Here is a 26,547-nt window from a genome sequence, read left to right as displayed (position 1 = left end):
AGATCTCTCCTCTTTTAGTTTAAAACCATTTCCCCTTGTCCAGTCACTACCTACCCACGTAAAAAAGTCACTGTCCCTCATATACAATTAAAAAAGCATTAAATCTGTTAACTAATTGAGGATGGCATAGCCAGTATGGATCAGGAACAGAAAAATCAATCCTGTCATCATATTCCAAATTATGAAAACTGGTTAACCAGAAAAGAGCATTTCTTAATTTTCTCAGTTGAAAATTCTTTAATAACTGTCACTGGAGAAAATTAAGTAACTATAGTTTCCTTACATATTTTCTGAAGAAAGGGAGTGAAAACTTAATGTGCATAGACAGCAGAGGACCAAAAGCTTTGTCAAACAAAAGATATATCAAGTAGAGAGTTTTATACCATGTTTAAGTAAAATTTTACTACAAGAGATGTGGAAAAATTAGTAGCAGAAGAATAAAGTAGTAAAAGAATAAATACTGTTTAAAAAAGTGAAACATACTGGATGTATGGTTTTTAGGTCTTAAGACAGTATATGATTTTAAAAATGTATCAGAATATCACCTTTCCTAACTGTATGGTGCAACTTCTACTATAGCTAAAGCAGCTGTCCAGTATACAAATCAGGACTACATGATAATTTGGATGAATTACTTGCAATTTGCATATTTTATTATATACAAGTCTGTAAGTACATCTGTAAAATGCATTTTATATACAGCTTAAATAGCCATGCTCTATAAAGGCAGATGTAGGATGTAATTGCAATAGCATATTATATTATATATATATTACATTAAAAAAGTACAGCCTTATGTGGCTGTTCATATAGTCCTGAATTCCTGAAAACTAAGACATGACACATAATAAAGTTTCTGCATTTCATTGTCTTAGATGTTATTAGTATTAGTGCTGTTATTCCAATTGTCATTACTATTGTTATGTTACTGTTGTTATTATTAATAGTATTATTGTTTGGGAGTTTTTAAATTATTTTTGCATAGAATATATCTGAAATTGAAGCTTTTAAAGCAAGGATAATGGCAGCTTTACCAGGATGAGATTTATCAGCTGACAAAGCCATCAAGGCAGGGTGCTGCTGGCTGCAGTCCAGTTCCCTACATACATATCACCGTCTGGTGTGTAAGTTAATAGCAGTCTGGACTTGCATCCTGCCCACTTCTCAGCCAGCTCTCCTCTTCCCCTGCAGCCACATCTTTAACAAGGAACTGTAATGAGATCTGGCCACCTGACACAGTAAGCCTCCTCTAAAACAGCTTTGTTTTAAAAGTTTCATGTCTACTACACTGCAGGTGTTGGAGATGAAACTTAATACACAATCAATGAAGTTACTAAGCCAAAAATATGCTCATATGTGTCTATCCACCTGATGGAGTGTGTGATTGTATTTACTTTTGAGAATGTATTCCTCTAATAAAACCAGACGCCTACACATTCCGAGTGTATTTCTTCTCTAGCAATCATAAACTCTCAAACAAATAACAATCAATATTTAGCATATTCATTACAACAACTGCTACAGAATTAGGCTTTCAACTATCCCATTTTTTATACCAAAAGTAATACTATACAATGCACTGGTTTGATATCTAAGACAAAATGTCTAAGACTTATTAATAATTACCTGGTCAAAGCCAGGCTGGGTCACTGACATTCTTGATCTGCTTTGGAACTGCTATTAAGTTATCTTTGTGAACATGTGGGTCAAGTCAGAAAACAAATGTCACCATCCAAAACAAGCTGTGGTTTATAGAATATTTCAAGTTTCTGGAAAGAGGTGGTGACTGGTTCACTACTGAGTTGAGCACTAATAAAGAAAGTAGTCAGTAAGTAACAAATGTACAGCCTTGGAGATAGAACACTATGCTGCAAAACAGAAAAGCAATTCATTACTGGCAGACTGTTCCATGAAGACTATTCCAACTCTTCAAAATGTTTTCCTTATGCACTTTGAAAACACTGTTTGACACTATTTTGTGGAAAAAAGCTCCATCAATGATAATAAAATGTGACAACTCTAGTAATTTTTAAAGTGTTAGTCTGAGTTCATTAGTATGAAATGCATTTATGCAGTACTTATTTTTATACTATTGTGAATGCATTTCATTGTTTGAGATGTATTTTTTTTAGGGAAAAAACTTCTTGGATAGAAAGCATCCAAGAAGAATAAATGCGCAATTTTCATTTTAATATATACACACAAATACCACACTCACACATATAATTTAAATGTAATAAAGTACTATCTGTGGGATTACCAAGGTTTTACCACAAAAGTCTTGATAAGGCTCTTTAACTTATGTAACACCTGAAAATTTATGTTGAATTTTTGGTAGGAGATTTTATCAGTGCGAATTTTAATATTGCTGTACCTTTAAAACCAAATTTATTCAGGCAATTACTCGGGTCCTCATGTAGGAAAAAATCAGATAAAAACTTATTACTCTCGAGAAATCATCATAACACCATGTTATCATAACACCATTTTGAAGGTTTAATCTGAGAATCAGTCAGCACTAGAGGGTGTATTGGAAAATCATCCCAATAGATCAGTGAGGCAGCATCCTATCATCAGGTATAAAACACTGATTTGGAGAAGATTCTAGATTCAAATCAACCTTGAAAGCTTTAAAATAACTTCTAACATTGGCAGGTGCATTATAAAGGTGGAAATAGGAAATTGAAGCAATTTAACCTCCTGGAAACTCTTATCTTTATAAGAGAGTTTATTCTTGGTGTACATATTTGTGGGAGCAATCCAAAAAAGGTGAAGTATAGCATTAACAACATCTGTTTTAACTAAGCTCCTACTGGCCCCCAGAATTATTACTTAATTGTTTCCTTACTTAGCATATGCTGGAGCCACCCAGTATGGATTTTCCTCTGCTTCCTTTGCGTGACGTAAAATGGCCTCTCGAGGATTGCTGTCATCTGTCTTGTCCAGGGCAATGTTCTTGACTATATATGATGACAGGGTGACCCCGTGAGTCCCAACACGACCACCACGACCTGCGGCACAAAGAGAAAAATATTGCAAAAATATGCAGAGCCTGCAACAATGACAAGGAGGTTATTTAATGCTATAGGAAGGGTTTAACTTAGGGCTGCATTCAAGTGTGTGTTTTACTGATTATGTAACTCAAAGTAAACCATTGTAATTATTAATTTTTTGCAGGCAAGCACTCCAATGAGACATCAATGTCTTAAAAGTGCTGGACACTGCCCATACATCTATGGAGTAGAGTCATCACCCCAAAAATGCAAATCCAAATGAGTGGAGAATCAAAACATGATGGCCCCTTTGGCATATGACAGTCCAATATGATTATGCTTAGATTACCTGCTCCTGCTACTGGAGGTTCAGGTTTGTGAGACTTCATGGGGTCCAACCTATCCTTCTCCAGCTGTTTCCTCGTGCTTCGTTGTCGTGGTTCACGGAACATCGGAAGCGCATGGGCTGAAGGGTCACAGATGGGAGAAAATCAGATGTCATAAATTCCATTTTCTTTTCAACATTTTAAATACAAAGAGTTGGATTCTTTCTTGAAATGGAAAAGGCGGCAAGAGCAGCCTCTTTGCAGCCCCATATCAAAACAGTGGTTTACTGAATTGTACTTTCAGGGGTTTCTTTCTGCTGAATTCTTCCAAGATGAAAACAGTCAGATATCAGGGTTCCTTCAGGCAGGAGCCTCTCATATGAAATACAGTTTGCACATGCAGTTATATACAGAAATATACAGTTTATGTATATTTCATTCATGTTATTCAGTTCTCCACATTAGCATTGTGACCAATCAGTTATTCTTTTCTGAAGTTCCCATATTTCTTCAGCTTTCTCATATTCTAAGAACAAGACAAGGCGCTTGATACATTCTTAGATATGACAAAGAGTGGAGCAGAAACCCTAAAACAATCCCAAATGTAATTTTATGTGTATGAAGTCATAATCACGTTCTTTCTTAAATAATAAGATTAATCACCATTGGAAAAATATCATAACTGAGACAGTGTGGCTAAATTGTCAGGATTTAGAACTACTATTTCCTCATGAAAGTGCTATCTTCAGTCACAGTAATGGCCTTGATCCAGTCAGACAAGAAAGTCATTTGCCATAACAGAGAAACACCATTTAAGGGACATGGCTTTCTTGCAGTGAGGTTCAGATCTCACATGCAGGTGTGCTTATTGCTGCCAGTAAAGATAAAAAATAACCAAACAAATCTAAAATTCAGGAACACCATCTCTGAATTGAATTGGGAAAACCATCAGGGAGGATTTAGGCATCTATCAGCTTGAGTTTTCAGCTTATTTCTATAAGCCTGTTCAAATTATTTGCCTGAATGAAGTCACAGCCAGGTGAAACAGCAGATCTCTGGAAATAAGTGTTTTATTTTTGCAGATTTCGCTAGGTATGAAATGCCAGGGACAATTTCCTGGCAAGCACTAAGCTTGATCAGTTTCCACAGAGCATCTGAGGTGACTAATGCACAGATCCAAGCCATTGCCATTTGTAGAGTCAAGGCAGTCTAAGGGAAAATCATGCTGTATATTCCCGTGTTTTAAAAGTGACACTTAATCCCTTAAAACAACATTTCTGCATTTTAAGTGGCTATTACAGGCAATTCTGATGTTAAAGGACAACAAGAAGTCTGAAGGAAAAAAAGAAAAAAACAGAAAAGAAAAAAGAGGTGGGGGGAAAACGGAGAAGAAAAAAGGGATCACTTCACTTTGCAAAAAGTACTTAGATCTTCAGATCTTCCCAGTTCTATCCATAAACTCAAAAGACAGACATCTGACTTCTGAAAAGTTTCCAAAATATTAAAAAAACTAAAAAATTTGCTAAGCAAATGCACACCCTTACATCTTTCTGCATTGATGTATATGGAAGTATCTGTTTACTTTCAAAATTATGTGGAAGACATAGCTAATCAGCTAGAACTCAGTGATAAAATCCCCAAAACTTGCTGGGTCCTATATCTTTCAATGACATTTTTAAATGCCACTGAACACACAAGTTCTACTGTGATTTAAGCAGAGTTTCCTTTTAAAAAAATCACACAAGTTCTTCAGAGTATAAACACTAATGGACAGTGCACACAAAGCATATTACAGTGAAGAATGTGTTACGGGTGGATTAAGAGCACCCAATGAAGATAAATACCCCTGATCTTTGGCAATTGCTGCTTAAGTTTACCCCAGAAACTAGAGCTAGACATCTGCAGCAGTAAGGTAGGTTAGAGACAGCTGTGGCTGCTGGGAAAGTGCCCAAGATGGGAACCTGGAACCAAAGCGCCTTGATATGGGTCTAGGTGCTAAGACTGCCCTAACTTTCTCATTCTAAACCTCTTTTTGTTTATTGTGCTGCCAAACAACTTGTTTGTTTTATAGAGAAATGGTTTTAGTATGTGTAAAACCAAGACTACTAGAAATCAAAACTGCACACCGTGAAACTGGAAGAGGATGAAGAGAAGCAGAACACCATAACCGTGTGACTATTCTCATTTCACATGAGGAAACATAGGGCTATGCTAATGGGGCAATCAAGATTTCTCAGTCAATCCCCTCATTCCATTATAAAATTTGTAATTGGGAAAAGACAGATCATTAAACATTTTATAACAGCAATGATAACTATTTCTTATGCATCAGTGATCCTTACTACAAACATAAGCTCTTAAAAACCCTTGAGGCTAGGGATAGTTAAACTATTTAAAACACTGTAAAAAAACACTGAATAAGTTATAAATTTTGAAAAATCATTTCTTATCTGTTCAAGACCTATCTCTCATCTCTGATTTTGTCACTGCAAAGTGGCAAAATTCCTCCTAAACACATCTACGTTCCACAATTAAGTTATGAAAAACTGAAGATTTAAAAAAGCTCCAAAATTTTTGAGGCTTTCAGAAGCACCACAATCAAGAAAACAACCGTTATTAGCAACTTTACAGAGCATACAGATTAGACATACATTTCTGGTTGTGCAACATCATAAAAAATTTGTATGAAGCACACATATATGACACCAGTGATCAATGCCTAATGAGAGACTGCTTTTTAGAGGAGAAAAAAAAAACCTAAACAATCTGCAAGTAATTTCAAACCTAAGAATGAGCTAAGGATGCTGCTATAAAGATATGTTTAAACTTCTTACGTGTTATAATGTAATCCTGTGTAAGAGTCTCTGCTTGTCTCTCTTTTCGTTTTGTTTTGACCACACATAATTTTGCTCCCCTAGGAGGAAACAGAGCAGTTCAGTTAGTCTGTTTATATCACACAGAAAGTAGTTTTTATTCAAGACAGTCTCAACAAAATTATACAGCACTCTAAATATTCATGAATGTGTGTATCTTTGCCTGTTCATTCTCACGTGAAAGGAGGATAGAGAGATTACGGTGTTTCTGTAATAGAACAGTTTATATGACATGCAGAAATAAGGGTGGAAGATTCATTTCACACTTCATTTGTCCACAGTACTTTAGTCTGCACATTGGAAGTGCTGCTCTCCAAACTTGGGCACTCATTTACTCCTGATATAATTCTTCCTAAGCAGCAGAGTTGGCAGTTATCTAACCAGAGGTGCCTGTAACACTGAGGCAGGAAAGACTGCATAGGTGCAGCTGCAGCAAGATTGATTTAAACCATTGGTGTTTTCCTCCTCATGGTAAATGAAACAAACCAGGAAACAAACCAGGCACAAAACTGCGCTAGGGCTCTGTGGTCTAAACAATGATGACCAACTCTCTTGTCTTCTAAACTGCCAAAACACGAAAAAGAAAACTTATTTCTGATAATCTTGTAAACCGAAGTTTATCTTCGCATCCAAGTGTCCAGGTGAAAGTAAGTATCCAGAAAAAATGAACTTCAACACAGTTTAGTTTAAAATGCCAGCAAAATAAAGATGGCACATATATGGGAAGAACGCCTTATTTATTCTACTCCATACCAATGAACTGTACATTTCTTCTCAGATGACAGGAAGGAAGCACACGCCAGCTCTCCAGCCAACCCAGATGGCAAAAGAAAATTAGTCACAAAACAAGCATTTATAGGCTACTTAGGCCCTCTTCATCTTAGGTTTGCAAGACACTGTCTGATAAATGTGTACCACCTTTCCATGAGTTTTACAGGCAAAATCCTCATGTGATAAATGAGGGTGATGAAGAAAACTGGAAGAAAGGTAGGGATGTTCTGCCTTGCTTTCTTTGTCAAATGGGGTCTTCCAGTATTAAGTGCTCTGGAGTTTGATACTTCTAAACAAGATTTTTACTTCAGGAAGGAAATATACATTAAAAAACCATGACTAAGTACAATGAATACCCATTCAGTACCACTTCCTCAGTAACCTCCAAGAGACAGGATGAAAGGGTGGTAGTTCTTACTGCAGATTTCATGCGATTAAAAAATGAATGCATTTGTAAATTCAGGTAGAAAAGCCAGCATACTGCAACAGGAAAAGCCCAAAGGAAAAAGTGTCACTCTGCATAAGCAAACATTTTGGGTTATTTTTTTTTCTCTTTCTACAGCTGCTGAATAAGTAGAACTCTGCAAAACAAATGCTACTGAACTAGTTTTTCTTATTTCTTAGTATAATCATTGAATCACAGAATCAGGCTAAATTTGAGAAAACAACCATAATAGAACACAGTTACGTACCTCTGGCTTTTGACAGGATCATAGTAAACTTTGGCTAAACCATTTCCAGTACCAACCATGATCTGGTTCAGCTTGGGATGCCAGAGGCAACGCACAACACTCTGAAAGAGCGAGATATTGACAGTTAGTTAGTCACTCATCTAGATCTTAGAATTAATATTCACATTATCAAAGAGCGCACCACACTGCAGCAGGACCAAGCTTAAGCTCATGAATTCATGAATATGTGAATATGTGAATGAATAACTCCAGAGCAGAACACAATGTAAAAGGAGTGACAACACCAGGATGTAGACAGGGAAGGAAATAAAAATTGGTGACGGTGATAACCAGTGGTTTCTACAGACCATCTGATGTCAGGATGTTAATGGGCACAATGAAAATGGAAAGTTAAAGAGGGATTTGAAGAAGAACAGTTATGTGCTTCAGATATGATATAGCGATTCAGGCCTTCATGACTTTTATACTCTCATTTTTAGCTCTTAATTCTACCACTTCATCATTTTATCTGGTTTTTTTCCTTCTTGTCATACACTGTTGACCTTTCACTTGCTGACTGCAGAAGTAGAAGAGATGCTGACTTTCACTCTTGCTTCTTTCATCCCCACAACACTAAGAACTTGGTATTTGAAGCCAATGTCTCACAGTGCTGTCATCCTTCTGGTCAGCAGTGAAACTCATTTTCAGACATTAAGAGCATTGTTCTACATGTGACTTTGAATCTCCATGTAAGTACTGTTCTCAGACTGATTCAGCAGGACAGCACAGAAGCTCTAAGACTCAAACTTCTGACTCCAGAGAGCCAAAGTGGGCACAATCTGCCACAAAGGACAACAGATCTCATCAAAAACACAAAAGAAAGTATCTATTTTTGACAGAGTAATGCCTTAAATGGATGCTGTCCAAGGCTGAAGTTGGTTTGTGCCATAGATGTAACAAATGTATCCAGAGCTAGCAAGATGCATTATCTTGTTAGTATTTCATGGAACAATGCTCCCTTTTCTAGCCTTCCCTTTCTTCTCCCTCCACTTCCCACTGCATATTCCATACTATTTCTGGTTTTGTCCAGCCTCCATTTTTTTGATGCTAGGAGGCACATAACATTAAAAATATTGAAAAAAATTCTAAAGCCCATTCAGCCATCATGAATCAGACCTTCATTTTACCACAAGATGATGCAGGTTTTTTTCTGCTTTGTATTCTCTTTTAAGAAGAAAAACCAAGTGAGATGAAGTTTCATTAATCAAACAGCCATTCTTTACAAGATTCCCCAGCAAAACATCCTCCTATATATACACGACATACAACATTACACTTTCCCATTTACTTATAGGTAAAAATAAACCTGGTTTGCTTATTGCAAGACAACTACAGAACAACATTTCTAGAGGTAAATCTGAAGTACACAATACAGAGTTGCTAACAAGTTGCTGGATTTAAGCAAGAGTCTTACATACTGTTATGTAATGCTTAAAATGCTAAAGTAACTCTAAAATGCCAAAGCTAGTAACAAGTATTGAAGGTTAAAGGTGGGTGGCCTTTTCCTTTTATTAATATTTATTGCATGTGGTTAGCCAGCCTTTTTAGACTCTGTAGTTAATGTGGTTCTCCACTTTCTTCTGTCAAGTAAATGTATTTTATAGCATGGTAGTGGATACCAGCCAACAAAAACAAGCCTTAGACAGTGTGGCTCAGCACTGATGGGGTTTGCTGAGTTTCTAACTTGTCAAACATGCACAACACACTTAAAACCGCCACGGCACGTGCTACAGAGCAGGCGAAAGAAACTGCCATTAAATGTAGCCCTATAAATCTTGTGAAACCGTAAAACATTCCCAGAATATAATCTGTTAAAAACTAAACAAACTCAAGCTCTGAACATGCAAGTAATTTTATCAATCCGCTGGCATATAAACCTACTTTATAAGAAATAAAAACTACTTCTGTGGTTTTCAGATTATTTCAGAAACTGACAATACTTCAAAAATACCAAAACACTGAATCCCTGAACTTTATCCTAAAAATTTTTCCCAATCATTTAATCCTAAAGAAGTCAAAATTCTAATTAACAAAGAGATCATTGTAGGCTAGGTCTTAATACTGAAAGGGAAGGGTAAGGAGAATCTTTATCACATAAAAATAATTAACACTTCAAGAGCACTTATTCTTTGATGCCTCTAATTTCTCAACTGCTTCCACCTAGAATAACTCAGGTAGGCATTTTCATCACTGGAAATGCCAAACATCAAATTACATCTCAAAAAAGGTCCTACCACCCAGCTCTCCGGGCAAGGAAGTATGTTAATTGCAGATGAAGAAGTGTTTTCCTGCCTTTACCTAAGTGTGTATGTAGGTAGGTACCCACCTACTGATACTGAATTTTTACACAATTCTAGAATGGTTGTGGTTGGAAGAGAGCACTGGAGATGACTAATTCAACCATCCTGCTCCAATCATGGTCAAATACTACAGACAGCTCAGGATAACACCCTGTTTGGTTTTTAATATTTCCCGGGACAGAAACTTGACAGCCTCTTTCAACAACGTATTTCAATGTACAATCAGCCCTACCATAAAAAAACCCAAAACCCCAACCACGAGCCCCTAATCATTTTCTTTCATTTAAAACAAGAAAAACTTAAGTAAATTCTGAAAACAAAAAAAATTCCAAGTCATAGCTTAGTAAATGGAAAATGTCTTGTAACAAATAAGAATGATAAAATGCAGAATGTATCATCACATAAACATCTTCAACATTTGAAAAAAATATTTCTGTGACAGATAAAAGTTTTGGACACTATGCTTTTGGAGCATGAAGTCCTGGAAGGCTGACATAAAAATCCTGAAAATAATTTTTTCCATAGACTGATGTGGCCAGCTTTGTGATTATAAGAAAATTACAGAAGATAATTACTAGTAACAATTTAAAAGTTGTTTTGTACTTTTGCTATGGCAAAAGCATTAAGTTCTTCAAATGAAATCAATCTGAAAAGACTTTGGCAATGTCTATTGCACATACAAACACAGTAGCTTCCATTGGGAAATACTGGGAAAACATTGTGAAAAAAAATTTGTGAAAACAGACAGGGAAAATATTAAAAAAATTACCTTAAAGAAAAACACTGCAAATTTACCATCTTGATTTTCGCTGTGAAAGAGGTTAGAACAGATTCAGTGGGTGTCATTGTCCATTGGTAGCTCTGGAGTAGTTCCCAAATAATCTCACCCCTATCAGTCTGTTCTCACCTCTGTATTTCCTTTTGAATCATCTAAGCAGAGCTGTTGCTGCAGGTAAACAGTAAACACCACCAGAATAATTTTTCTGTCAGGTTATTCTCCATCTAGGTGAGCTCACTAGGCAACTACATACATGGCTTTCCTGAAGAAGTAATAGTGTTTTGACAAAAGTTAACAGCAGTGTTTCTAAATGAGAAACTGAATTCTCATTTTCTGTAACACAGAATAGGACATTTATTCTGGCCTAGGAATACTGTCCTGTGTTTAACAGGCACAGTGAAGAATAACTGAAGCAGATTTGTCAGCAAGCAAAAGCTAATTACCTCAACTGAAACTGTCCAGAGCACTTGGGCAACACCCCAACAGAAGTAAACAATGCCGAGAGGGCATTTTACAGGGTCAGCAAGAAAAGATTTAAATGATTTGTGGCATAGGAGTGGAAAATTTACCCCCTAAGATGAAACTATGAAGCTGGTAAAGTCATAAAACTACAGAGTGATGTCAAAGACTGGAAGAATTTTCCAGGATCTTTGCTTATAAAGATGGTTTGAGACTGCAGGAACAAAGGCAAAAGGCAAAATTCAGTTCCCTGACCCACACTTCAGATAAAAACACTCCATTTTAGTGTGGAAAGAGTTGATTCAGGATGGGAAGTGCAGTCTCAGAGAGGTCAGTACAGATCAGGCAGGTAAGAAAGGTTAATAATTTCTAGTAAGACGGACTACAAATGGTTAGAGATCACCCATCAGCAGTGGATTGGGAGAAGCTTTGGAGAGGATGCGCTTTGATAAAAGTGAAGAAAAAAACCATGAATGAGCTAATACAGTATTGTATTCCTAGTTCCTGTGGATTACAGGGTACATATAGTCTTCATACAAATGTTACATCTTAGACCTAAAAGGTTTTTCTGCAGCATTCCAGAGCCTGAGCAGTCACTTAGTCTTACTAATATCTTATGAGCCTACCAGAACGTGAGGTTGCTCATAATATAACAAAATAACAAGAACATATAAAAAGTATGTCTCTTGAAAGCATTATTCACCTCTACCCTCTTTCACTCTGCTGCCAAAGATTAAGGGAAGATTCAGGTTTCTGTCCATCACTGCCTTCTTGAATTCCTACACTAACCATGAGCTGATCTTGTACAAAAGCATTGTTTTTTCTTTATTTGGTGCATTTCAGCTGAGATCCAACAAAATCTCACGACCTTTTTATGTAAACAAGCCCCATGATAACAGTTAATCTTTTACTGTTAGGTAAATTGAATTAAACAGTAATGGATGTGTGCATCCATATGGAGACCAGAATTGCAACAAGACTGGCATGATAATGATTTCCCAATTTTCCAAAAAATTCCAGGAACTTTCATATTTTTGAATCACCATACATTCCTCAAGTGCTTAGGTCAACAGGACTATATTCTCTCCTTGCAACTGCAAAATAAAAAGTTAATTAGGGGGACCATATTTTACAATGATTTTTTAATTTCTTTTCCCTCCTTCAGCACATCACAGTGCTTCTCAATCCAACACTGTTTTCTCTGGAAACTGCCCTTTATCCCCTAAAGGGATTAAGTTTTAAGGTTAAGTACCATGCAGTTATCTTTGAAAATGAACATTTCATATAAAGTGTATTTTCAGATAATGCATGTTAATGTATCAGCTTTTTCAAGTTCCTTAGTAAGTCTTTCTCCTGCCATGCACGGAAGCGACAGGAAAACGTGTTTCCATATCACTTATGCATTATTGGAATAAACATGTTCCATTTTTTCCTTTTCACTTCAGGTACACACTTCCACTCTTCTCTGGTTGTTCTTGACTTTCAACTGGCTTATACTTTTGCTCCAAAACACCAGATATGACTAATCAGTTAAGAGCAGCTATCAGACTTCAAGGCTAAGTTCACTAAATTATTGTCTCCTCCCATGGCTATTAGTGCAAACTATTTAAATGAAAGCACTGACAACAGACCTGCTTTGCAGACTGCATCTATCTACTTCCATTCCTACATGAAATACCCTGACAAGCTAGAAATCACTACTGGATGATGCTGATATACAGCTAATATTCATACTTTCTCTGTGCTGAATGTGCACTCAACATTCCACCTGTAAACAGGAAAAATCCAAAGTGATCTTCCCAACAGCCACTAGAAAAAAACCCTGCTAATTCCAGATAAATACTGAAAATTGAAAGGATCTAAATCCTTCCAATTTTCAACCTAAAAGATGCTAATCTCCTAGGTTTTCACATATCTCTAACCAATGAAGCAAGAATTCATGAGCGTTCCATGTTTCTTTAAAAGTGTTACAAGTTAGATGAAGTTCAGTAACTCCATGGTGAAGTTGCTGATGTTTTGACAGTTGTTGGGAAATCAGGTGCAAGTAAGAGAGCGTAGGCTTTGCTCTCAGCTAGCACAATCCTTTCAGAGAGTGGCAGGCTTTTCTCCTGTAAATTGCCTACAGTCAAAAATCCTTAAATCAACAGAAATGAATACTAAGGTAACCTATTATCTCCTCCTTTGCTATTGGCAAGGTCAGAAAACAAGAGATTAAATGTTCCAGCAGCTTAGTAGAAGACAATAAACACCCACAGAGGGAAGTGAAGAGTTTAGGTGGGACTTGTTTCATCAAACTTAACATGTCTACACTTCTAATCTTTGGAGATCTCTTATTTAATGTCTACAAATATCTCCCTTTAAAGTTAACAGAGAGAAATACACATTTTACAGTGGACTTCAGCTAACCTATTTTAGAGATCTATTTTAGGATGGGATAAAATCGGTCTGGAATATGTTTATTTTTCTCTGTTGATTAGAAAAGGAGCCTAGGGTGATTGGATCAGCTGTAGACATCTATATTTGGTCAGGTGAATCCCTACAGCCTACAATGGCCAAAATAGCTATAAAAGAAAAACTGAAAACTAATGAGGATCTATGTTACACTATGTTGTTTTACTTAGATAAAACTCCACAGTTCAAGATAAAGAATCTTGGTACAAATTGAATACTCCTAGTGCAGAAAGAATACACCAGACACAAACTTTTAAAACAGATCTTGAAAACCTTTGCTTCAAAGATCAGGTGTAGCTCTGGCGATGCTTAAAAACTGAATATGGGTTAAACAGAAAAAACTCTGTATTTGCCCTTATTGCTCACCCCTTTCCTAACCTACAATCTAATAAATAATTCCTCAGAATCCGTTCTGAAGCTGTATAATAGCTCACCCCTTTCCTAACCTGCAATCTAATAAATAATTCCTCAGAATCTGTTCTGAAGCTGTACAATAAAAAAGTGAAAGCAAGAGCTGCTGCCCTAAGAAAATATTTTCAGTCAGGAGAAGAAAAACTTAAACAAACCTTCCCTGTTTCCCATGTGCAAGCTTTGCTTCAGTGGCTGTGATGGTATGTGATGGGCTGTGTTTGAACAGCACTGCTTGGATTTGCTGCACTTGGCTGTCCAGGCAGTCAGATAAGTGACATGTCAGCAGGAAAGATAGTAAACATGTAAAATGACATTCTGATCATGGCTGTGGATTCTGTAAGGACAGGTGACCCCAGCACTAGCTAAGTGGGGTTCTTCTGACTGAATTGAGTATTTATCTTAAATGTAATCACTACAAATTCCAGTCTTTCTGAAAAAAACCTTGTCTGTTAAAATCAGTGCAGGTATGCATGCAGCTAGTTTATTTAGCACATCTATTCTGTCTTGTATTCTATAAAACTCTCCTACGTATTTACAGTGAAGAACTGCTTGCCGTATCTTTCAAGTGCACAGAAGCTCAAAAGACAATAAATAATACTACTTAGAAAGCTTATAATAAAAAGCATTTACCTTCCAAATTAACACCTAAGCCTGTATTATATTTGTATTTGAGTGGGGTTAGCAATTTCAAACTTGGGCTGGATAGAGGGATGGAATTTCAATGTGGCATTTCAGCATTATCTTCCATAGTTCTAGGACTTGCACATTAAGTCCTTCTGACTTTAGCAATATGTCTCCCCGTAAGAGAAGGGACATGTACAAAGTTATTTCAGGAAAACACCTGCATTTATTGAATAGAGTTTCTATGTCTTTGAATAAAATATCAGATGTTTAGATGCCAACTGCTGAAGACAGCTTCCCACTACCACAAGATTGTTGCCCATCCCTATTTGGTTACTATTGCTTGTAAAGAACTTCTGTAATTAGGAGAGATATTAAAGCAGGGGCTCTTAAGATTTTCAATTCTATAATAAAGGTGTGGAACCGTGTAGAAACTTCAAATATTTAGATTGCTGTGCAGTAGATACAAATCTAGCCTTTGTACAAATTCTCACAGGCATGGTTTATGCGGCTCACCGTTTTTCATGGACCAAAAAAACCCTCTGTCAAGTTTTATTTTATACATTCCAGCAAGAATGCATGTACTACTTGAGAAAAGATAAGAAAGTTAATTGAAATATACTAAAAATCTCATGATGAGGAAAAATCCATATGCTTTCTAACTTATAGGCAGTAGAGTAACTCCCTTTAAAGACCTCAATGCTTTAAAAGAAAACACTTCTCTCACGCATACTCCATGAAGTTCAGAAAGAGGTCCTAAGGACTTTTAAGGAAGTGTTTCAACACATTTTCACCCACATTAACAAATAATTTCTCTCCAGCTCTAAGCAACTGGAATCTATAAGGAAAAAAAAACCTTAGAAACTTGAAATTCTAATTCATAGATAATAGCAATTCTACCTGCAGAAATACCATCATTTCTACACAATAATCAAAGATGATAGCTGAAATACAGGATAAAGAGTAAAAGGCACCAATAAAGTTTGCATTATAAGGAAAGAATGCCAGTTCTTTCCTTCTCCTACTGTTAATTTGATTTCTCTGCAGATGATTTTCATGAAACATCAGCTACATTAACCACCTGCTGCTCTCCAAGAGCTACAGAATTTCTGCCTTTAGAATTACAGAGAGGCAGTGCTGCTCAGAGGCTGTAACAATTCCCACTGAACACTCTGTCATCTCTTTCCTCTGGTGTCTTAGAGCATAGTGGTGATACAACACCCACCTACCTAGCTTTCCATGCTGCTCTACCTGGCCACAGCTGGCCCACCTCCTGGAAGCACCACAACAGGGGATAAAACTGTAACTCTTATAAAACTGATGAATTTTAAAAAACAATAAAAAACTTAAACAGATTTAGAAGTATGCCATTTTCAAATGTCTGCCAAGCTGAAAAACAAATGCTTCCAGCTTGTTTCTTTTATCGAGCAAAAATACGTATGATCACACTATGCATAATCTGATTTTAAAAAAACGCCGCACACATGATAGAAATGTACTAATATATTTAAAAATCTACTATCTAAACCCCAATTGCAAAAATCTTCACGTTCAAGATTCCTCTGGAGCTCTTCCAAGGAAAAGAGCCAACTATAATAAATAAGGTGGGAGGTTAGGGAGTATCCACAATGTAGTGACCTGCAATCATTAGATTTAAAATACTTATGAGAATACCATAATGGAGGAAAGAATACTAATGTTTTTCCCTTGTGAAACATGACTGAGAAAATGTGTGGAAATATCCAATAGAAAAGGGACCAGAAATGGATAAAACTTACCATTTTCTATGTAGAAACCAGAAATACCCTAAAAATATTTTCAGAGGCCAATATTCCAAAGAATTATTTCAATACAGAAAACACAAACAACAATGCTTTACCACTCAATTTTCAAGCTACTGCCATAAAATATATTTTTACAAGTGCATGGAGCCACTGAACAATATTTTCCTCTTTTGATGAATAAAAAAGTAACTTAATCAAGGTGGCAACCTGTTTTCCTTGTAACTGCAATGTCAGGCATTTTTAAACCTGGTCTGTTAAAATTACAGCCACACTTCCATCTCCATATACCATAAAACTAAGGGAGACAACCTTTATGTACTCTCACTCCCTGTAACAGGGACAAAACCCTCACAGTTTATTACTCTTGCATACCTCAAACCTCTAGTGACAGCTCTTCTAAAACAAAGTACATGCTGCTCCAGGATACACAAAGAGAAGGACGACATTGTCCTTATATATATGGAAGAGGAAAAAAAAAATTTACCATAGTATAAGAGCAAACACATTCCTGTGATTCATCTCTTTTACTAGAGGGTGTTTTTGTTCACTTTAAAAACCACATAAATTTACAGGGAATTAAATATTTTATTAACTTATCTACAGTGGAAAATATGGATTTTCCTTTAAAATAAAATAAATGGCTTTTTTAAAAAGAAAAAAAAAAAACCAAACAAACCAAACAGAAGTTGCAAGATGATCTTTTCCAGAAGTTAAAATAATTTATTTTTCTTAAATTCAAAAGCTTTAAATCTTAGTGAAATGGGCCACAGTGGAAAAGCCCTTTACTATATTACTGCACCTTATAAATAGTAAATGATATTGTTTAAGGTCAAGGAAAGAAATACTGCAATCCTGTATCAACCGTGCATAAAGGATGCTGGAAGGTTCACATGCCTTATTCCTGCTTTCCTTTTCACTCTTTCATCTAAAAAGAAGCTTTATTTATAGCTTGTCTCAGAAGACCTTCCTGAAACATCCCTTAGAGGTATTTTCAGAAGTATTTAATAATTTAACTTTTGCTTATATTTGAGAAACTAAGAAAATACTGAAAAATCCTCCTAACAGAAATAGGTTTCCCAAAACAACCATAAATCTATGGTTTTGGGTTGTTTCTTATCTACAAAAATCTGTGAGATATTTTTAAAACTTGCACATATCATTTTATAGTGTACATGAACTCATCATCCCGGCTCATTTGTAAATTAAATTATTACTTCAATTTTCATTAAAAATCAGCAGTTCCTGCAACTATACAACTTCTGTTTTCTTTTTCCTTTCTCACTGCCCATTCTTGCTTGGCAGTAATGAGGTGTAATACTTGTCCTTTCCATATGGGGAAAATGAGTATTCTACTGCTGCCAAGATCAATCTTGTCTGTAATCAGGATAACTACAGGGTGATCTGTTGGAAGTAGCCAAATGAATGACAGACATGTGAGAGTGATTGAAGTGCCTATCCACAGCTATTTTAAATTAAACTGACATTGGAGGAAATGTTGTGTACCCAATTCTTTTTCCCATACACTAGGTATTTATAACTGGTTCCCATGAAGATCTCATGCTTGCATAACTGAAGCAAGAATTAGGAATAAACCCTCCCTGGCTTTCATCTGGCAGCACAATCTCCCTTCCCTTCCAGACTGCATATCCCAAAGATGAGACCTCATTCCACAGCAGCTACAGGTCCTCCTGTCTCTCATACTAACTGATGAAAAGAAAGGGAAATGGCCTCTGAGTTTCTGGACATAAACTCTGTTCCCCCATATTCTGGCATTATTGTTCCCTGCATCTGTTTAAGTCTCCTTATCCGTGTAAACTGAATGAAGAAAGCCTCTGTGTGCAATTATAGGTATTTCAGATTAAATAAGCCTCTAACGCTCAAATTGAGAAAGTTTAATAAACATATTTGATTGTGAACATTTGAGGTGAGTGCAGAAGAACCTTTCATAAATAATACTTTCAAGATAGAAGAGAGACAGAAAAATGATGAAAAGGCTGCACATTCATAACAGGATTTTTTTCAAGTTCCATTAAAAAGAGGAAATTCTGTACAGTTTAGTAAACACAATCACTGTCACAGTACAAAGCCCTCAAAATCTTCAACTGTACCTGTACATACCAAGCCAGAGCAATGCTGGGGTACTGCACACAGAGCATCAACTTTCTTATGAGTGGCAAAGGCAGGAGCTCCCACCCTGATACAATTTTGATGTAATCAGCAGTAAGTAAAGGACCCTGCCATAACCTGCAGCATGGGTGACTTCTCTCTTCAATAAACTCATGAAAAAAAAAATATTCACTGAGTGCTATTAACTGCAAAATTCCTCTATCTGCATCAAGATATCTAAAGAACAGCAGTCACTGGAAACAGAAAGGGTAGTCAGAGACGCACCAACAATTTTGTCTTTGTCCTGTTCACACCTTCTCCAGCTACTGGCCAGAGACAGAGCCCATAGTGTCCAGCTCCTATGACATTAGCTTTCTTCAAAAAGTATTGCTATTTATCTAAGAAGCTTGAATCTGCTAGAGTCCCAGTGCCTAGATGGTGGGATGGCATTCAGGAGTGGACACAACAACACAGCTGTTTAAGCACAAATTGTGGCTGAGAAACAAAAAACCAAAACACTAATACAAGAGGAAAAAGGCAAATTAATATTTTATACCCAGCCACAACAGCAGAAACTAATCAGACTGTTAGTCCATTAGTAAAACCACAAGGTTTCACTCCAGCAGCTCTAAACACTAATGGATTTTCCCATGAAAACTTGAAAGAAAAGGTGAAAAAAGGTTTGTGTGGTATGATGGAAAGGAATGCCAGACACAGCTTTGGTCAAACATTCCCATTAAATATTTTCTCATTACCCACTAAGTTCACTCACAGGCCAATTTCACTGGCTATTTACCAAGGAGGTTTAAGATTATGTTTACTGCTCTTTACTGCTTTTCAATTTTCTAGGCTTGCTAGCATTTCCCTTTAAAAAAATCCTTGTGGAATTAGAAAAGTAACACATAAATAGTTTATACTTTTTCTTCACAGATTTTCTGTTAATCTGATTATACATATTTTACCACTAAACTGCTATAAAATTGCCTTCAAAAAGTTACTAAAGGTGCCTTTTTTCTTTAGCAATATGAACTAAATCTCACTGAAATCACTGAAATTATTTCATTAGGAATGAGAGCAGATCAGGCTCTTTGCAGAGATAGATAATGATGCATTTGTGCATTTATAAACATATAACATAGCAGAACTTCAGCTCTGCAATGCCTAAAAAAACCCAAAATAGAAAGGAAAATTACATATTTCAGCACTAGATAACATGGAAAATGTAAGGAAGTTACACTTAGTTGCAGAAAACAAACTGAAGTCTTGGATAACATTGTGTGTTTATCTTTAATTACACTAATGCTAAATGCTAACTGCTATTTCTAAGAGTATAAGGAAAAAATGCAAACTAGGAAAGCAGCCGGTAGAAAGAAAGCAATTACTGCACTGCTGAAAAAATGCTTTGATAAACTACACATGAGATATTAATCTACTAGTTTACAGACCAATGATCTTTCCAACAAACAGCATTTACTGCTTTCAAAACATAAAAGCCAGCTTCTTGAAAATTCATTTGCTTTTAGCATGCCTTTATGCGTTTATATTTCATCAAACATAGTAATTTGAGAGGAACAAGTAAAGAACTCTAATGAAAAAGCCAGAAGATACAAACAGTAGAAAGACCTTGAAAAAATATACTGCTTTTATTTTGTAAGACCACTTATAGTAATTTTTCTTCTTTTAGATTCAGATTGATATGCTAAACTGTGTTTTCCTTAGATGTGTAGAGTTAAAGTTGTAAGCTAGATAGACTCATTGTACAGATATTTGTAGTGCTGGCTCACTGAAAATTATGTCCTAAGATCAGTATTTGTCTCAATTATTCACCTATTAGTTCCATCACATTCATTCCTATTATATGCAAAACAGAAGAATGACAGTCTTAAAATTTTATGACTAGAAATGAAGAAAACCAGCAGCTCCAAAACTCTATAGACCAAAGTGATTTACTACAGTCTTAAAAAGTACATATAAATATCAGCACCTAAACAAATTTATAGTATAAAATTATGAATCTGCTTAGACTTTTACACATACTTAAAATTTCACTATATTAGTGGCCCCAATGAAGTTGTTTTGTCACAATAAGGCCTTTCATCGTGATACCTGGTGAAGTAAACAACATGAACATCTATGTATTTTAGGACTTGTGTTTCACTTCATAGATCTAGAAGGGTTCGCAGAAATCCTTGAGAAATGCAATGCTATCACCAGAGCAGGGAAGCTCTACTGCTTAAACACCTTGACTTTGGATTTTTATTTTTTTTATTATTTTTTATTATTATTATTATTATTTAATTTTTCAGGTTACTCTTTAGGTTACAATTATTCAGGTTACTCTAGCCCTATCTCTTAATCATGGAGTTGGAAAATCACAGTGGTATCAGTAGGTAATAACCTATGTAAAGGAAAAGAAGCATATTAATATGAATTCATTCCTGTTTTGAAGAGATGATTAAGCTAAAATACATACCGCATCTGTAACTTCTATCTCATACAACTTCTGGAAGGTCTCACGATCAAAGAAAAACAGCTTCCCACTGCCACCACCTTTCTTAACAGAGGTGCCTGTGACAAGGACTTTATCATCTGGGCTGAAACAACAATCTGTCCTGTTGAAGAAAACAAAGCATCTCACTGGTCAGATAATTAACATATCAAGAACTTAGATATGAATTATACTCCTTAAAACAATCTCTTATATTTGTTAGTCCTTTGCAGACAAAGCTTGGAAAAGTCTTTTGTTAGCTGTCATCTATTGCTGTAGCTATCAATTAGGGTTATCTGTTACGATCGTTACAGTTGTGCACAGGATGTGCAAAACTGGCAGATTCTACAAAAATCCTCATCCCAGCAAAATTCTCCTCCACTTTCAAAAATCTTGCAAGCTTTTGAATACAAGAAACACACAAAAAAGTACTTTCAAATCTGGCTGTCATCATTAAGGGAAAGAAAATGTATTAACCATGAAATCTGTCTTTGCTGACAATATACTCTTCAGGGATACAAGGTGATGTGTTTATACATTGGCCAAAAATATTGTTCTGTTTACTTTTCCTCTGTGTTACAAACTGGAGTTAATATTGAGCTGTCCATGACTTGTCTTTCTAAGATCTTATTTCAAAATTACAAACTGTCCTTAGGGGATTTGGCTGTATTACAGCTACAGAAATGCAGATCAGACCAATAAAAATACTGAAAACAATACTTAGCACTATGAGTAAAATGAAGTCAGCACTTCTGACACTGTAATCTGAATTCATATCGTGTACCTTCATGTTATGTCTACTTTTTCATTCATCTCGTTTTTTATCAATCATAGACTAAATAAGAATGAGGTTTACATCTATATCTCATTACACACACAAGGGCCTCCTCCTGAAATGTTACTGATCTAATTAGACTTAAGACATATGAGACTGAAATATCACAAAAATAAGATCTTTTAAAGTGATGTGAATCCCTAAAATAGACAAGAACTGTCACTTCACAGTCATCCTTGTGCACTCTCTCTACACTTGTGGACCTAGTGACAAGTGAGGAAAACTCCAGCAAAACCCCTTCCCATTCAGCAAAAATACTGCTATTTCTGCTAGTTGGAATAAATTAGAATACTTACATTGGAAAGAAGCTGGGCAGGCCATCTGCTGAATTAAGAGGTTTTTTAAATTGTCTAATATCCCATATCTTTAAAGTATCATCTCCTATGAAACAAAAGAGACAAAGGTTATCAATGAAAATTCAAGTCAAGAACTTACACATGTCAGAAAATTTCACTCTCTAATTCAGAGAGAAGGGTAACAAAATTAAATCATAGAAGCATCCCAAAATGGGAACAACTTGTATGTTCTTCCTCGTTAAGTGACTATGACAGTGCAAGGCTGAGAAGCTCAATATGCTTCTCTTCAGTGGCTCAATTCTACTGTTCTAATCCCTTCTATCAAGAACCACTATCCATGGTGGAATCAGATTCCTCAATCACTGATTTATTTTATGTTTGTAAGAATTAATGCTTTGCTGCTAGGAGCAAATTTAATTTTCAATATATCAAAAGAAATTTAAATTGTTGCCATGAATGATCTAGATGAAAAACTAAACGAGTTTTGTATGTGTGGTTTTTACCTGTCCTGAAAAAGCAGTCAGGAAGAATGGAAAGCACATAAAAGTTTTCCCCCTTCTTTAGCAGGCTATAAACTGCTATCTCAGTATGGAGAAGAGGCCCTGGAATCAGTCAGAAATCCTCAGGGAAAGGGGTGAAGAGAAGCAAGTGAAACCAGACTTGCTATAACAAAACCTTTTCACCACAGTACCTTTAGCCATAAAAGCCAAAATCAAGGTTACAGAAAGAGATTTGTAGCAATTCTCATCTGTGTTTGATAAATACGGTGTGACTGTAGGCCAGTAAAAGTCAGGCTGTTTATCCCTTTTTGAAAAGTTATGACATATTAACAAAGTGAGAACAGGAGTAAAAAAGGAGATTAGTTAGTTATTCTCAGAGACATCTACATCTCTGCTCTGATCATCCTTCTGGAACACATATTTTCAGCATGAGATAAGCTACAGAATTTGAACTTTGAAGTACGTCACTCAAGCACCTAGACATGTCCTAGCATTTGACAGCAGTGCCTCAGCACTTTCAAGGGTAAAAAAGAAGGACATTTAAGCAACAATTCTCTTTAAAGATATCCAGAGATTAATTTTAGACAAAAAGTTACAAAATCTTCCTGACCTAAGAGACAAGATCTGCTTCCTTCCAAAGTACAAATCTTGCAGGGAAGTAATTTGGCTATCCACAAGTATTTTGTGGATTCATAGCCTTTGAGCACAAGAGCTCGAAGGAGGCCTTGGAAGTAAAATGTTTTTAAAAGAAGTAACAGAAGAAATCAAGGCCAGCAGTGCCCTTTACAGGGAAAGCAGTAATGTGTGGCCTCGTACATCATGTATGTTTATATTAAAGACTAGGATAACTCCTTACTACAAAATATTTTTAAGAAGTGGACAACTTAAATAAATGATGTCTAGAGCAGAGAATATTTCTGTTCATTGGGAAGCTAAAAAATGACAAGAAAGAAAAATGTTGAGCCCCTGTTTTGGGAATATGTGTTTTCTTATTATTTCCCAGTAGACTCCAACCCAAGTACTTCAAAGCATTTAGTCTTGTAAAATGAGCCCTCCCTTTGCCCTCCCACCCCACAAGAAATAAAACCCGCTTATCGTCGAGATGTTACATCCAAAGCACCAGCACTTTATAAATGTATGCAAAGGACACCATTTGGCCACTTTGCAAATCTCCTGGATAGGAAGAGATCTACAGCTAGCAGCCAAGGCTGTTCTGTTCCTAGTGGAATGAGCCTTGACATGATCTTCAAGCTGTAGTCCTGCCAGGTTTTAGCAAGAGAAATGCAGTCAGACATGTAGCTATAGCTCCTTTGCTAGCTAGAAAATGTAATGGGCTGGTTAAAAAATTTAGAAGACTCTAGTATAACTCAAATTTATAGCTGATTTCAAGTCAACATTGTTTTAAACTGAAATAGTTTAGAAACAGAAGTTTAAGTATTTGGAGAGCGAAAAATGCTAGCAGAATGACATGACTTGCTAATGCTGTGAAACTTTACCAATATTAAGAATTTGCTCCAATTCACTTTTCCTAATTAAAATTATCAGTGTGCAAATGCAAATTGGTTCCTGTGACAGACTGGCATTTAAGAAAGAAAAAAAAAAGGTAAGAAACACCTAAGGAAGTTAAGGCTGCTGGAGGCTGGTGGGAGTTTTTTCTCCTGGCCTATAACTGGCCATTTCTGAGAACTGACAGTAGTTTTGACCATTGAAAAGTGAGATCAACCTGTGACCACCCCCACCCCCCCCCCTTTAAAACCTAAGCTCGAGGATGTCTCTTGCTCCCTGCGTTTCCAGCTGTGAAAGGTAGAACTCCAGCTGGCTCCTGTCCCCTCCCCAGGCCACACGGCCCAGGCAGGGGCTGGGCTGGGCTGGGCCTGCCCTCCTTCCCGGGCCGGGGGAATGGAGCCTGAGGGAATTTCCCCGGCCGCAGCCCAGGGCCTGGCTCTCCTGCAGCCTCCGGGAAGCCTCCGGGGTGGCTGGAGCTTTTCCCAGGGGGGCCTGGTTCTAAGCGCTGCTGAGCTGAAATCTGACTCCGTGAATACCTGCGGCTTTGAGCCAGATTTTAATCTTTTCACTGCCCAGAGGAGACCTGTAGATTTAATCCTTTTCCGAGAGAGAGGAGAAGAGAGAGATTGATCAACATGTAAAGAGACAACATAAACTATCAAAGCCAGTGAAGAGAAGAATTAAGCCTCAGATGGGAAGAGGATAAGGAGATGGCTTAATAAGCTGAAATATTCTTTTGTTAAAGCTAGGGAGATGGACAATAATGTTCTGAAAAAACTCCTTTGATTCATGAAAGAGTATTTTGGGGGGAATGAAGCATTTCAAAGTGTAGATCTGATCAAAGGTAGCTCATTGATGAAGCTGCGCAAATAGTAAAGTAGTTGTGATCCTATGAGATGCTGGACCAGAAACAGAGACGTGAGAGTTGCTGAAGACTTGTAGCCCCTAAGAAGAAAGGAGAAAACTTCTGTTCCCAGAAATGATCACAGAAATAAATGAAGACAACCTTTGCCTTTGAATAAGTCATCCTTAAAATGACACCCTTTGAATTCATGGCACATGAACACACCTCAAAGTAGTGTGAAATGGGAGGAGAAGACTGATGGCAGAGTTTTCCGGGCGGCTGGCATCAGCAAAATAGAAAACCATGACAAAACTGTTTTCTTGTGAAAAACTCTCCACAGAATGACAAAAGAGAACTTCTTTTTTTCTCTACAAAGACTGATGAAAAAGCTACTATATAGTTGGGACTGCTTTGACCACCAAATTTTGTCTCTATGTTGTCAATTAGACAAGGGAGTGGTTGGGTGGTGGGGAAAAAGGGTTTCTGGAGGTTTTATTCTGGTTTCTTATTCTTGTAGTTTTGTTAATAAACTTTCTTTATTCCTTTAAAGTTTTAAGCCTGTTTTACCCTTCTCCTAATCTATATGTCACAGCATGAAATGAGCAAGTTTTCTAGTGATTTTTTAACTAGTGCTTTAAAACCATGACAGTTCCTAAATCTAAACTGCATTTTGAGTTGAAATCACTGTCACTAAGATCACAGAATATTAACTTTCCTCAGCACCAAGGATTTTTTCCAGTAGGATACTTCTATCAATGCTTAGGAGGCCTCTTTAGCAGAGCTGTAGCAGTAGTGATCTGTTTTTAATTACTATGTACAAGAACAAAAATAGTTATCCTTAAACAGAAGAATATAAAGAGAAGTTGTGCAATTCAGTATGAATATTCAGAACAGTTTGCTCAGATCATTCAGTATTTTTTCTTGGTAGAAGACTTCTCCACAGCCTGGCAGGATTATTTAAATCTTTTACAGCATTTTTAGTAGCATTTCAAACTCTATTTTTTTCCATTTTAATAAGAAGGATACCAATAAACAGACTCCAGGCTGACACAATCAGGTCAAGACACTGTTAATGCCAATGGTATTGAGCACTGGATTTATCAAGTGCAAACAACCTAACAATTAGGTCTGAGAAAAACAGTCTTTAGAGAGTACAGACAGGCATTTTGCAAATGCCCTTTAGTCAAAATAAGGCCAAAGCACTAATACTATAAAGATTTTATCTGATTTTTTTTTTCTTTTCTTTTCAGAAGGTAGTTACTAGGAAGACAAGCACATGAATGCAAACAGGCCCAAAAGAAGCAAAAGTGCTGCCAGGAATTCACAAAGCCTACAGTCAGCAACACTCTATTTAAAAAGAAGGACTCCTGTGTTGAAAGCAAAGCTCGATGACAGAAATTGTTCACAGAGATCAATGAGGGAAGCAAAGAAACAGAGGAAATGGGAATTTTAAAAAGTTATAGCTTAGGAAACA

At 36.5% G+C, this 26,547-nt stretch overlaps 1 protein-coding gene across 1 annotated transcript in view; it reads right to left on the bottom strand.

Moving 5' to 3' along the window:
- Nucleotides 1-26,547, bottom strand: part of WDR70 (WD repeat domain 70) — a 135,625-nt gene that overhangs the window by 5,733 nt on the left and 103,345 nt on the right. The window contains exons 12-17 of the mRNA XM_015615245.2: nucleotides 22,224-22,308; nucleotides 21,078-21,216; nucleotides 7,656-7,756; nucleotides 6,154-6,233; nucleotides 3,343-3,459; nucleotides 2,849-3,011 (exon numbers count right to left, since the gene is read on the bottom strand). Of these exons, the coding sequence (XP_015470731.1) occupies nucleotides 2,849-3,011; nucleotides 3,343-3,459; nucleotides 6,154-6,233; nucleotides 7,656-7,756; nucleotides 21,078-21,216; nucleotides 22,224-22,308 (685 nt within the window). The remainder of the gene's footprint in view (nucleotides 1-2,848; nucleotides 3,012-3,342; nucleotides 3,460-6,153; nucleotides 6,234-7,655; nucleotides 7,757-21,077; nucleotides 21,217-22,223; nucleotides 22,309-26,547) is intronic.

Source organism: Parus major, chromosome Z (genome assembly GCF_001522545.3).
Source record: "Parus major isolate Abel chromosome Z, Parus_major1.1, whole genome shotgun sequence".
NCBI lineage: Eukaryota > Metazoa > Chordata > Aves > Passeriformes > Paridae > Parus > Parus major.
The sequence above is the reverse complement of the archived record's forward strand: the minus strand, read 5'-3'. Positions and strand labels throughout refer to the sequence as shown.